Below are 14,015 nucleotides of genomic sequence, written 5' to 3' on the forward strand. Positions count from 1 at the left end.
TTGCCATGTTGCCCAGACTGGTCTTGAACTCCTGGGCTCAAGCAATCCTCCTGCCTCAGCCTCCTCAAATGCTGGGATTACAGGCATGAGCCACTATGCCTGACCATACACCATTATTTTTTGGCTCTTTTCCTTCCTATTTCCCAATCTTCTTTTAGAGTCATTTTTTAAAAATATTTTCTGCCCTAAAAATGGGGGCTTCTCTGGGCTTGGCCTTCAGTTTGCTTTTCCCCTCACCCTGTATATCATTCCTGTCTCATAGCACACCTATGACTTGAACCATGACCCTGTTCTCCAGCCCTGTGACTCCCTGGCTTGTTCAGCCCTCCTTCCCTTTTACTAGGTACCAGTCATGCTCCCCATCTATGGTACCCTGTGTATCAAGATCAAGACAATTATTTCCCCATTACCTACCTCTTACTTCCTCACTTACAATCATTCAATTGTTCATTCATGTCCACAGGATTGCATCAAAACTTACATGGAAGATTGAGTCAAAAGGAATACAAGGCCTTTTATGACCTGACTCTAGACTTCCCATACTCATCTCCCTCCTCTCCCCAGCACTGCAGATATAGCTAAATACCTCTAAAGACTCCAAAGCACATCCCCTTCAGTGCCTCCAGATATGCTGCTAGTTCACCTGGAATGTCTCTATTTTCCACTCTTTCTTGGCTCAGCCTTTCAATTTTCACTTAAATCTTCCATAGGGAAGCTCTTACCTCCCCTATGCATATTTTTACACTTTGCCTCATTTAGTGGTACTTAAAACAAATATAGGCTTGGAGTTGTATTTTTAAACTTTTACACAGATGGTTTTATATTATGTGTCCTTTTATAACTGACTTCTTCACTCAACATTTTTTAAATGTATTTCAGGTGATTTATATAGATAAAATTTAAGTGCTACTTGGTACCTTTAAAATATGAATTTTCTACAGTTTATTCTATTTATCCATTTCCTAATAGATTTCCATTTAGAGTGCTTTCAGTTTTCTAGTATTACACACAATGCTGCAACACACATTTTCATATGTCTCCTGGTACACACATGCAAGAGTGCTTCTAGCTATGTGCTTAGGCGAGGAGTAGTTTGTTGAATAAATGAAAATAATTGTGCATCTTTGTTCTTCTTTGACATATTCTGTTCTTCAGTTTCTTTTTTTGTTTGTTTGTTTTTTGAGATAGAGTCTCACTCTGTCACCCAGGCTGGAGTGCAGTGGCGCCATCTTGGCTCACTGCAACCTCTGCCTCCCGGGTTCAAGCGATTCTCCTGCCTCAGCCTCCTGAGTAGCTGGAATTACAGGCATATGCCACCACGCCCAGATAATTTTGTATTTTTTAGTAGAGACGGGGTTTCTCTATGTTGGTCAGGCTGGTCTCGAACTCCCGACCTCAGGTGATCTGCCCACCTCAGCCTCCCAAAGTGCTGGGATTACAGACGTGAGCCACCACACCTGGCCCCACTTACTTTCTATAGTTCATTTGCATTCGCAGCTTTTATCATAAGCCTTATGGAAGTAATCATAATCTAAATGCATATCCTGTCTTTTTTACTTCTCTCAGATTGTCAGAATTGGAATCTTAGAAAGACCTTAAGAAACGATCCACTCTTTTGCACTCAGGTATACGAATAATTACTAACCCTATTAACAGGTGAGCAGACTGAGGTGAGAGAAGGCTAAGCACCTTGCCTGACATTACACAGACATCTGGATACTGGGATTCAGACGCCCTTTCCTTTAAATCACACTACCTAATATCCAGTCTTCCACAGGATGTACACCTGCAAATCCTGCCAACATGTCTGAGATAGAAATTATACTCAGGTCTCCCATATCAGTCTTTATTTCATAAAGTCCTCCTTAATCCTCAATTTTAGGATTTCCCATCCCTCTCATTATATACCATTTCCCTCTCCTCCACCCTGGTCCAACTGAGGACACATCATTAAAACTTTTTGGTGCTTGATCTGTTTCCAGACTCTCTATAGGTTGATTTGTCCCAGAAAGAGCTGCCTACAGAATTCCAAAACACCATTTGTATCACATTATGCACTATCAACAATCTCATTGGCTCATCTTTGACTGCCAATGTAAGGTCAAAACTACTGAAATGAGCATTAAACTGCCCAAAACATCAATTGCACTGTCTCATCCTTCCAATTCCCCACCTCTAATCACACCTCTATCCCAGCCATGCCAATATGCTTCATATTTTTCACATCTAAGATACCATAGCTATATTTATTCCTTCTATTTTTAAATGTTTAATATCAAAAAGTGAAATATAATTAAATGACAGCATTTACATTCCATAATAAAATTTTAGCTCAACAGAAAGTGTTCCATGTTTGTTCTTAGGTTAGCATCAGCTTGTAATAAGAGAACTATTTTAGAGAAATTCTATATAAGACACTGTTTCAGACACTGAGCAGTGATTCAAAAGTTTAAGGTCCCGAAACCTAGACTTTAATGATAAATAAAGCCTTCTGTCAACCAAAAAACCCACTCGGGTTTAAAGAGAATTTCTATTATTCTCTTTTATATTTTATATTAAAGTATACTTACACAGTTTGCATATATGCTTCCTTACCATTCTGAAATTTTCTTCACAAAATAAAAGTATATGAATGTATGTATTAGGTTGAAGATAAAAACATTATTTCAATTTTTAAAATGTTGCTTATCCTAAAATTGAATTACTGATACAGCTGGCTGACTGGATGGATTGGGTGATAATCTTAATATAAGAGGTCATGATGTTTTGTAAGGTCTATACTCCACACTCATTAACCCACAAGTGAGACTTTATAAAATATGCTGAGGAGCATATACTCGTGGAGCTGGAAGGGACCCAAAAGATGATCAATTATCTTCACAGAAAAGTAGGCGACCAGGTGCTGGGAGACAACCAACTTGCCTGCCTCATACAATCAGCTGATGCAGAGTACATAGCTGGGATTTTTCATATCCTGCCAGGCTAATGTCTAGAAAGACAATCTAAATCAGAAGAAAAATGCAATAAATATTTAGATTGCTGTCCTAGGTCAGTAAAATACAAGGAGAAGCCAGCATTACTTGAATAGCAATTAGTTCTACAAAAAGTCATTCTACACAGAAAAATAGTTAATTATCACACTTATAGTCAGTATTTTTGCCACAGCTAGGGCTCCAAAAAGGTTAAAAAGGACATGCAAAAGATGTAAATAGTTTTTCCCATTGTACCAGAGGCCCCAGCAGCATAGGGGAAAGATAAACAATAAGCTCTGAACATCACTCACTCAGATTCTCCAGCAAATGCTTGCAGTCATCAGTGGCAACATCATGCACAGTCCGATTGCACTTGTCTCTCCTTTCTGGCTCAAGCCCTCCGTGCCTACACAAGATTTCTAGGCAGTTCTATAAAGACAAGAGCTCTATTACCTCCAAGTCCAAATGAATTAACTTGAATGCAAAACCCAAAGAAAAAGCCAGTTGCCTATAACAATCAAATCAAGAATTCACGGCTATAAATCTTACTTCAATTCCATCAACCCCAATATACAGATTAATCTTAAACTAAACAATGTCTAGAAATGCAAAACAAAGAGTGCTTATTTAAATGTAAATGATAGGATCATAACATTGTTCCATAGAACAGCTTCTTAGGTTGCAAGAAAAAAAAATAGCTTGTTAATCACTCAGTCTGCAGATCGAAATTAAGAACAAAATTAATTTCAGCAGACATTCTCCTTTTATGGTAATTTGGCAATAGAAAACAAAAAGACTTTTGCTATAACGGGATGTACTTTGCTGTCTTCTAGACTATAAATGGCTTTCCTGGTAATATAAGTGCAGGGCTCTAATTTTAACAATTCTAAGAGTCCTCATAAGCATATTTGTATGAGATGTTACCTTGCCATATTTTATTTGAAAAATATGCATATCGTGTTGATTGAGATTTTAGAAAAACATTCCCTATAGATGTTGAAGTTATGCTACCTTTCCTTTTCAGCTTTTTCTTCTTCTGTGTTGCTTAAGGAAATCTCCATTCAAAAAGTAGAACTACGAACTGAAAAGTCTTAGTCCTCCATATTTTTTCAAATGCAAAGTAAGAGACAATATATATACGTAAATTTTCTAATAAATAAGCACATGGCAAGATGTTACATCAGGATATTTACCAAGGAACTCTCCTGTATCAATGTTTACCACTTGATGATTTGTTGGCTAATTTCCCACAAAGCTAAGGAGAAAAATGAATAGACCAGAAAGCATGAAAAGGAACTAATAACCAAAACAAGCAATGCCCTGCCCATCACTCCCCTAAATGCACACACACACACACACACACACCCACCCACTTGGAGGCATGGGGCTGTCTTGCAGTTCTAACAACATATTAAACCAGGTCATCTTGAATAGCCTTTTCTTATCTTTCTGTAGCATACCCTTACATCCACTTTTAAAATATACCTATTTCCTTCCTAATATAAAATATTTTTTAAAGAAATACCATATCTGGCTGGGTGTGGTGGCTCATGTCTGTAATCCCAGCACTTTGGGAGGCCAAGGCAGGTGGATCACTTGAGGTCAGGAGTTCCAGACCAGCCTGGCCTGGCCAACATGGTAAAACCCCATCCTACTAAAAATAAAAAAATTAGCCAGACATGGTGGTGGGCGTCTGTAATCCCAGCTACCCCGGAGGCTGAGGCAGGAGAATCGCTTGAACCCAGGAGGCGGAGGTTGCAGTGAGCCAAGATCATGCCACTGCATTCCAGCCTGGGTGACAAAGCAAGACTCTGTCTCAAAAAAAAAAAAAAAAAAGAAAAGAAAGAAAGAAAGGAAGAAAGAAGTATAATATTCACATAGAAGTGTATAACTTGAAGCATTATCACAAAGCACACATACTTGTGGAAGGAGCACTTTGGAAGCCCCTTTTGTACTCCATCTCAACAATTAACTCCTCCATCCCCCCCAGAGGCAACTACTATCTGCTAATATTAGAGATTGGTTTGGTCTATTTGTGAACTCTATATAAATGGAATCATACTGTATGTAGGTGCATTTTTATATTTTGCTTCTTTCATTCAACATAATGTCTCTAAGATTCATCCATGTGTTGGGAGTAGTCAGAATTCATCTTCATTAAAAAATGATTACTATGTGGGATTCCATTATACTCCATTATGGTATACCACAATTTACTTATCCATTCTCTTGTTGATGAACATTGGTGTTCTGCTATAAACATTCTAGTACATGTCCTGTGGTGTACACGTGTTTGGTGTTCAGTATATAGCAGAGCTGGACTGCTGTGCACAGGGCATGCACATGTTCTACATTAGTCCACACTGCAAAGAGCTTTCAAAAGTGCCTACACCAAAAGGTACTTCCACAAGGAGTATACATGAGTTCCAGTTGCTTCATGTTGCCTCTGAAACATACTTTTAAATGCAATAATGAGTTTGCTAGAAAGTACAGTGAGTCCCTAAGGGCCAGAAAGAAAAACAAAAAAGTAAGCAGAAACCACCAATTCAGTGAAACTTTAACAGGAAGCCAGTGCTGCTATGAAGGTAAAGCTGACAGACAGAACCTTCTTGGATGGTGGAAGGATAGGAAACTGGGCCTTGGGTTTCCTGAGTAAAGAAAATCTGCCTGCTTGCAAAGGGAAGCAACTAGGACATTTGTTTCTCCCTGGCTGGCCCTGTTCAGGTTAGAGGGATCGCTCTAAAGCTTGCCATGTAAGTCTGGCAATCTGTACAATTATTATGTGGCCATTAAAAAAGTAAATCTTAAAGAGAAGTCTGGAAGTCTGGCTTTCATAGGTCTACAGTTCAGATTTAAGAAATTGCTAAGCTAAGAAATTAACAGAACACAAAGTCAGATAAATAAATGTCAATTCATATCAATTTGTTATTACTAATTTGGACAAAATCAGTAAATGAATAAGATAATGTTGATTTAGAAATGAACTCTAATTAAAAACTTAAATAGAAAGCAATCTGAGCACTAAACTTAGTGAATTCTCAAGATGATAAATGATAAAAATCACACATTTATTTTGCAAGTTAGAACTTGCAGTAAATGTAGGTAAGAGGCACAGCAGACCTGGATTCTAATCCTGCCATCCAAAATGACTCTATCTACCACTGTTGCTGAATCATTTAACATTTCCCTGCTTTCATTTCTCTATCTGTATTTCAAGTATCTATATCTCATAAGGGTAACGTGACTTAAATGAAAGATGCACACAAAGTTCTTATATTCTTGGCCTGTACTAAACTCCCAATATTTATTAGTAGCTATTATTATTACTATAATAAACATCATCATCACCAGCTAGAAAACAGTCCAAATATCCAGTTAACTGGTGAGGTACTATAGCACATAACAAATGTCACTAATCTCAAGACAATTTAAGTGTTGTTACTTCAGATTACAAACAGAAATGATAAAAGGGGTAACACAAGTTTGCAATACTCCTGAACTGAGAGTCTTTTATTTCTGGCCGTCAAAGTAGGTTATTTCTAATTTTTATTACATTCAGGTAGGTCAGTGGGCCAGAACATAAGCAGTGACTTTCTCTTTAAGGAAGCATGAATGTCAGTCCCCATGAGGGTAGCACATAGCCAAACACTACTACAAGTGTAAATTCTGCAGTGTGTGCTGGCTGCATGGGGAACTCAATGAAAGTGAAAACTTTGGCCCCACTGACACTTAACAACAACAGCTACAACAACTATTTGAGCACATACTAAGTTCCAGGCACATTCCACACTTTGCAAGTATTCAGTGTTCGTTTAGCCCTCACAACAACTTTATAAGTAAGGCACAAAGCCCCTTTGGGCCAGGGGCTGTTATGAGGGCTAAGGGTCCTGATGGTGAATAAGGTAGAGAAGTTCCATGTCTCAGGGAGGAGTGCAAAGTGTCCTGATACACTCAGAAAAGGGGCTGGTGAAGCAATGAGTACAGTTTTACTTTATGGAGGAGCAGGAGGAGGTAAAGAGGGAGAGAAGTATCTACACTCTCTCCTTGTTGAATGGGATTGTGTGAAGAGGACAAATGCTGTGATCCCAGTCCCTGCTTCTGGAAATAGAGTCCCAGGGGCCCTAAACTGGGCACGATGTCCTACCCAAGTGATACGGAGACAGGGATCTAGATGGATGAGTTTAAGCTAAATTCCTATTAGGATATAGAGACATCTGCTATAACAGAGACCTTTTAAAGAAGTAGTTTAGGCCTCAGCTTTCACATGCACTCACATTCCACTTGCCGGAACTCAAGTATTTGGCCATAGTTCCCTGCAATGGGGACTGGAGAATGCTGTCTTTATGCTGGGTGTCCATGGGTCCAGCTGAAACAGAGGGATCCGTTACTATGGACCAAGGACAGAGGAGAGGTTGAGGGGTGAGGGAAGTGCCAGGCTCCTTTAGGCAGAGCTGAGAAGCAAGGTACCAGTGCCCAGGAAATTCAGTAGAAACCCCAAGTCCAGAGAGTTAGAGATAAAAATCAAAGTCAGAGCAGGGGGCCAAGAGTTTGAGATTGAGCAGAGGGAAAGAAAATGAAAAAAGTTTGCAATTATAAAATTTAAAGCCCAGCTCAAGTGCTGAGAACAACCTTGGGGTGTAAGTGCTGCTTTACAGGGCTGGGGAGATGGAAGCTGTTAACGTGGGAAATAACGACATGAGCAAGAAGGTAGAGTTAGATGTGCATGGCCAAAGATGAAGTTGGCTGCTGCCAGCTGTGAAGGGCTGAGTGCTATGCACTTTGCATGCTTTTCCATAGGCATGAGGATGTGTTTGGGAAGGAAAGTGCCATGTTCAGCTCTGTTCTGAAAAGCAATTGTTGTACTGAAAGATTACATTGGAAAGGACAAGAGTGACAGCAAGGAGACCAGTTAAGAAAAATATAGTAGTCCATTCTCTTACTGACTCAGCAAACATTTAGTACTTTTGGGCCACAGACTCTGCTGGACACGGTATATATAAGGATTAAAAAGTAACTGTTCAGAGGAGATGGAGAGGCAGAGAAGCATGCAAACAGTCACAATAAAGTACATGCTCTCTAAGCAAAGTGTGGAGAGGTATCCTGGGAACACCTAACTCCAAGAAGCCAAGACAAGCTGAAATGTTTTCCAGGCAGAGAGGGGTCAGGACAGGAGAAGAGGCCATTTGAGGTAATGGCAGCAGCAGGGAGGGGAGAGAGCACAGGATGTTTGCACATTGGCCGGTCATGCGTGGTCAAAGCCTAACACGCACTAAGGAAGGAGACAGAAGTGTGCCTAGGGGAGCAGACCAAGGCCAGATCAGGAAGCAACTTGACTGTCATGATAGGCATCCCTGCCCTGGAAGTGATAGAGGCTTGGGAAGACATGAAGCAGGTAATTACATCACCATGTTCACCTGTTAGAAAGGCCCCTCACATGGCAATGTAAAGGGAAGCAGAGAGACCGAACATGATGAGACCACAGCAGTACCGTGAATGTGACCAGACAGCAGATGATGAGGGCTCCCTTAGGACAGCGCTGACAAGACTATGGAGGAGGCAAGGTATTCAAAATTTATTCGTAAAAGAGTAAATCTAGAGTTGTGTTGATCATTTGATCTTTAAGTTAGGAAGATGGAGCAAGTAAACAAATGCCAGGTGATGCTATTGGAGTAAGAGAGGAGAAGCAAGAATTGCTACAGATTGGCCAAGAAGCATAAACATTAGGGGCCAAGAATGTGCTAGAAGGGAGCTGTCTGGTGGAAGCAAAAGTGAATGTGGTCCCCAACAGGATTACCCTATAACTGTTTAAACTGGAACACATTAGAGAGTAAAAGGAGGCACTGTTAATAATTACACTGGGATGACAGGCATAAACAGGGTTGTACTGAGAAAACTGGAAAGTTTGTTCCCCTGGTTACCAAGGAAAGCACCTGCCTAGACAGACTCAGAAAATGCTTCAGTAGGGCTAGAGATGAGATTTTAGAATCCCTATAGATTATATTCTGCGGATCAACAGGATCATTCAAGTGAGAAAGTTCAGAGTGACGAGAAAAAGGATCAAAACCCAGATCCATGAAAGGTGTTGGTGGGAAACACTGGATGGCCCATGTCTTGGATGAGAGGTGGAGCATGACCCTGGGCAGCCAAGTTTACATTCCCTTTAGGGTTCTGCCAGTCACTGCTGTCCAAAGTAAGAAAGGATTCAGTACTCTTCACTGAACATTACAGGGAATGAGTATAAAAAGACATTTTCCATATCAATTTTTTAAAAAATTAATAGAAAAAAGGAAATAATCATAGATAATCAAAAGCATTACAATAGAGTTCAAAGAACAGATTCTATTTATCATGATAAAAATCTAGTTCCAATGACTTTGTGCCTTTTGCAGGCACCTAATCTAATGTTCTCTCTTCTGAACTAGCTACCCAACTCCATGCGACAATGAATAACTTTAGTGACTCCTATTATCTTGTTCTTGTTGCATCCAATTCCTAGGAATATGGAATCCAAATGTTGGGGCGTCATGTGGACCTTTGCACATACCTCATGGATACCTCCTGGAGGACCAAGGTGGCTGCTACAGTGTGAGTAGAAACGTCTGACTCTCATATGACTAAAAGCTAACAATGCATCAGGCAGATCGCAATCCTAACACATAAAAATGATCTAAAGTGGGTAACAAGAGGGCTACCACCTGATCAGAGGACAGTGGGACTGCCCAGAGATGACCTCCAGGATGCTGGAGATGAATGTCTAGAGGACAAGTAAAAAGGCAAATATGGAGATATGGGTTTGGGACTAGTTACTGCAGGAGTCACTGTTGACTCCTGAAAGACTGGATAAGCTCTTAGAAAATAGGAGTAGGCAGCTGAGAATAAAGCTTGGGAGTTGCTTAGAGTTAACACACACACACACACACACACACACACACACACACACACACACACACACACACACACACACCCCAAAAAACAAAAAGCAGAAAAACAAATAGAAAGCCTGGTCAGCAAAGTTGGAGAGGAAGCGAGAAAAGGGCAGTGTTCTGGAAGCCCAGGGAGAGAGGAGTATGCATTAAATCGTCAACTTGTTAAAACACCCAGGGAGACTAAGCAAAAGCAGAAGTGACAGGAAGCCACTGGCTTCGGCAACACATAAGCGAGAACTATAACCTCCTCCTGTAGTCAAAAATTCATGCAGTCCCCCCAGTGAAAAAAATCTCTGGATATATGAACTTCAACAACAGAGCTGCACAAATCCAGGCAATCTCCTAAATTTGTTTCGGTTGCAGGAAACTAACATGTCAATGGTTTCATGACAGAACAGGAAGTTTCGTTAAGAAACTCATGTATCTATTCACATGAAATGATGGAAACAAAGGCTTATCCTTAGTTCAGCAGCCTCTCTGGAATAGTCAGGCCAGCTGTAGAGAGAGGTTTTCCGATGACATTTAATGGTGGTCTGCACAAATTTCTTAACCATTGAAAAAAAGACCAGGGGCTAATGTGGAAAAAGGACAGATTTGGGAATTTGATCTTCAGGAATTAGTTACCCATTTCCCATTTCTTGTAGATAAAGACTTAGTTTCTTTATCTACAACACAAGGGAAATTGACTAGATGAACTATGTCAGGGGTCCCTGAACCCCCGGGGTTTGCAGACCAGTATCAGTCCATGGCCTGTTAGGAACCAGGCCGCACAGGAGGAGGTAAGTGGAGGGTGGGCAAGCATTCCTGTCTGAGCTCCGCCTCCTGTCAGATCAATGGTGGCATTAGACTCTCATAGGAGTGTGACCCCTATTATGAACTACACATGCAAGAGATCTAGGTTGCATGCTCCTTATGAGGTGGAACAGTTTCATTCTGAAACCATTCCCACCCACCCCACCCCCAACCATGGAAAAATTGTCTTCCACGAAACTGGTCCCTGCTGCCAAAAAGGTTGGGGGCCACTGAGCTATGTTATGTCCCTTCAAGCTCTGAAATTCCACAATTCTCTACTGAAAACCACGTGGAAACTGAAGTCATCTTCTTGGGTAGCAACGATACTACTACCCTGTGTAGATTAGACAAATGTATGCTAGAGAAAAGAAAAAAAAATATTTTTAAGCTCTACTTGTGGTCAATGTAGAATCTTTTTACCAATGCAATGACTAGCTCGGAGCTGTATTTTTTTCAGAAATCTGACCTTAATATCTTAGTTATAAGTGGATTACTTTCTGAAGAACTATCTCAGCCAGAATATAAATATTAGGCAAATGATACAAATATATTTTCCAATATCTTTGACTAGGGGAGAAGGAAGTATGGTACAATGAAAAGACTAATGGACTCAGGCAATCTGGGCTTCATTCCCAACTTTTATCTACGAAACCCTCTGGGATTTAAATGTCTTAATCATAAAATGGAGAGGTTAGACTAGAAGATTAAATGTCCACTCTAGGGCTTAAAAAATATATTAATAGCCTAGCAGTGTGTGAATATCATCAGTCATGCCCACTTAAAAAAAATCTCTCTTTCCTTGTCCAAAATTCATCTTGTGCTTCTTAAAGCAAAAAAACACAGGAGAGTCATAGTCTATGGGAGAAAGAGGTCACATTTTCCTTGGACAATATGCCAGAGGTGTGGAAATCAATGACAATGCCATCTTTGATCATAAAAACACCAGAACTAATAAAAGATTCATAATTAAGGAGCTGAGCAGCATCACAATTGCCCTACACTGAAGGGTAACTCACCCTGGGGAGTGGGTTCCTTTCTGCCTAGCCTGAGAGGTTCAGTAGCTGAACATCCTAGATCAAGGGTGTTCAGGTTTTGTTTTTCCTTTTTTTTTTTTTTGCCTCTAGGCTGAGTGCAGGTATAATACACTCCTATCATTAACATCTCATATTACATTCAGAGTTTTTCTTTTAAAGGAGTGGAGGCAGGTTGCAAACTACCCTTTCCATGCACCTCTACAACAGCAAAAGGGATTCATAGTCCTAGATTAACTGTGCATATTCAAGTTTAAACTATTTACATTTTCCATCTTTGTCTCCCAAAAACTTTTATGTCAAATATTATTGCATTCCATTCAAATCATACAAACAAATCAAGTTCCCAGAATTTTTTTATCTCTTTTGTCAAAGGGTAAAGTTGGGGAAACAAAACAACAAAACTACTGCTAACAAACAATACCTCCAGATTGAATTGAATCATGCCCTTTTCTCATTTTGTAAAACACCAAAGTCCAAGATGAACAGCTTCCGCTAAGATCACAATAACAGGAAGTTACCCAACCAGGAGCTCTAAATACACATATTTAGCTATATCCTTCTGGATGAACAAATCGTAGCCCTTACATTCAGCATGTCTAAAACTGTATTCTGTCTTCTTGATCAAAATGATGTCTTTTCCTTGTTCCTTTTGGGGATGCCACTATTATCTTTTTATTCAGCTCCCCCATTTCCCTCATCTAATCCATGTTCATTCCTGGGGCATTCCTAATATTTCTCATTATTTCCACTGCTGTCATCATCTTTCATGTAGTATCCCTTCCTGATACCAATTTCTTCATAATCTCAAATCTTCTTGATGTTGTTGCTAAATGAATCTATTTAAACTATTCAGTTGATTATTTTGTTCCTTTGTACAAAACCTTTCAATGGTTTCACTTTGACTAGTAAATTAAGACCAAACTCCTTGCTGTCATTGAAGGCCCTGGGCCCTGCTGTGAAACTCCCAGTCAGGTCTTATTTCTCACTACTCTCCATTACCCCCCAATTAACAGGGACCTGTTATCCACCTCCCTACTTCCATGTGTTTGTTTTTAATGCTCCTTTCACCTGAACCAGTCTCCTTTCTCAGTGGTAATGGTGAATTTAACCCTCCTTGCAAAGCTCAAAATAATTTCCACCTCCTCCAGAATGGGCCATGCCTGAGCCTAACATTCCTGGAGCTCTGCCCTTTGAAATATGTATGTTCTCTTTCTTTTTCCCGTAATTGCTGCATTTTTATACTGTTCCAACTGCATTTCTGTTGTCCTTGTGTTTTTTTATGTGTGTTTTTCTTATCCTACATTTGTCTTGTACCCTGCTCACTTGCCATTGAACTAGGAGCTAATGGCAAAAGTGATCCTTGCAAATGTTAGCACGCACAGTGCCTTGCACTCAGGAACTTTCTAATATCTTATTATTGCTAACACATATTGATGCTAAAGCGATTGACATCAGAAAAACATGAGTGAATGGACTACTATTATTATACTATTTCTTTAATATTCAGAATCTTTCTGTATTCTATCTGAGCATCTAGAGCTCCCTCTTAGATATCGGTAAGACAGCACAGTTAGGGATAAGTTTGGCAGCTCAGGGTACAGGGCAAGAGAATGAGCTCTGCAGCACCAGTGTGAATCCTGACCCTGCCTCTAACTAGCAGCATGGTGTTGGTACTGAAGTAAGCAACCCAATGGACTAAATCAATGCCAATGATTTGCTCCTATAGTAGACAAGATAAAATGTTTGAAATTACCCTCATATTTCTTATTAACAAACTACAAATAAATGATTTTTATTAAAAGTCTCTTATACCCTTGACCATAAGTAACTACTACATAGGAATAATGTCAATTTGTATTGGTAAATAACATCTGCAATTGTATCACTCAGTCTCCAATTATTCAATTTAAGTACACTTAATCTATAGCAGACAACTTTGCTGCTCATCAAATTACAGCTGCATGATGAGGCCAGCTGCTACCAGACACACCTTAAAACCTTTGGAAGCAGCAATGTGGGCAGCAGTCCAGCCTTCTCTGTTGGCGTGGTTAATGAGGTCTGCAGGAACAACAGGCTTGGATATGCCTTCAGGACTCTCTTCTCCTCCATCCAAGTCAAAGACACTTGACTCGGACTCCTCCTCATTGAAAGAATTTCCACGAGCTGGTATTCTATGGTACATAAGAAGCTTGAGGCTGTCCACATTACCAGTGTCCACAGCTGCGTGAACTGGTGTCCAGCCATCCTGAAAATAAAATGACCAGGGGGAAAGGGTTGATAACAACATTAAT

General features: G+C 40.0%; 1 protein-coding gene across 7 annotated transcripts in view; it reads right to left on the reverse strand.

Annotated features, from left to right (window-relative positions):
- CTTNBP2 (cortactin binding protein 2) overlaps nucleotides 1-14,015 on the reverse strand; it is a 161,953-nt gene that overhangs the window by 53,159 nt on the left and 94,779 nt on the right. For all 7 annotated transcript variants that reach the window (XR_004672605.3, XM_003808646.6, XM_008960712.5 and 4 more), the window contains 2 exons: nucleotides 13,715-13,969; nucleotides 3,284-3,401 (listed from right to left, as the gene is read on the reverse strand). Coding sequence is in view for 6 of the 7 variants with exons in the window: in XM_003808646.6 (XP_003808694.1) it covers nucleotides 3,284-3,401; nucleotides 13,715-13,969 (373 nt within the window). In the remaining variant the exon portion in view is untranslated. The remainder of the gene's footprint in view (nucleotides 1-3,283; nucleotides 3,402-13,714; nucleotides 13,970-14,015) is intronic.

This window comes from Pan paniscus, chromosome 6, assembly GCF_029289425.2.
Source record: "Pan paniscus chromosome 6, NHGRI_mPanPan1-v2.0_pri, whole genome shotgun sequence".
Taxonomy (NCBI): domain Eukaryota; kingdom Metazoa; phylum Chordata; class Mammalia; order Primates; family Hominidae; genus Pan; species Pan paniscus.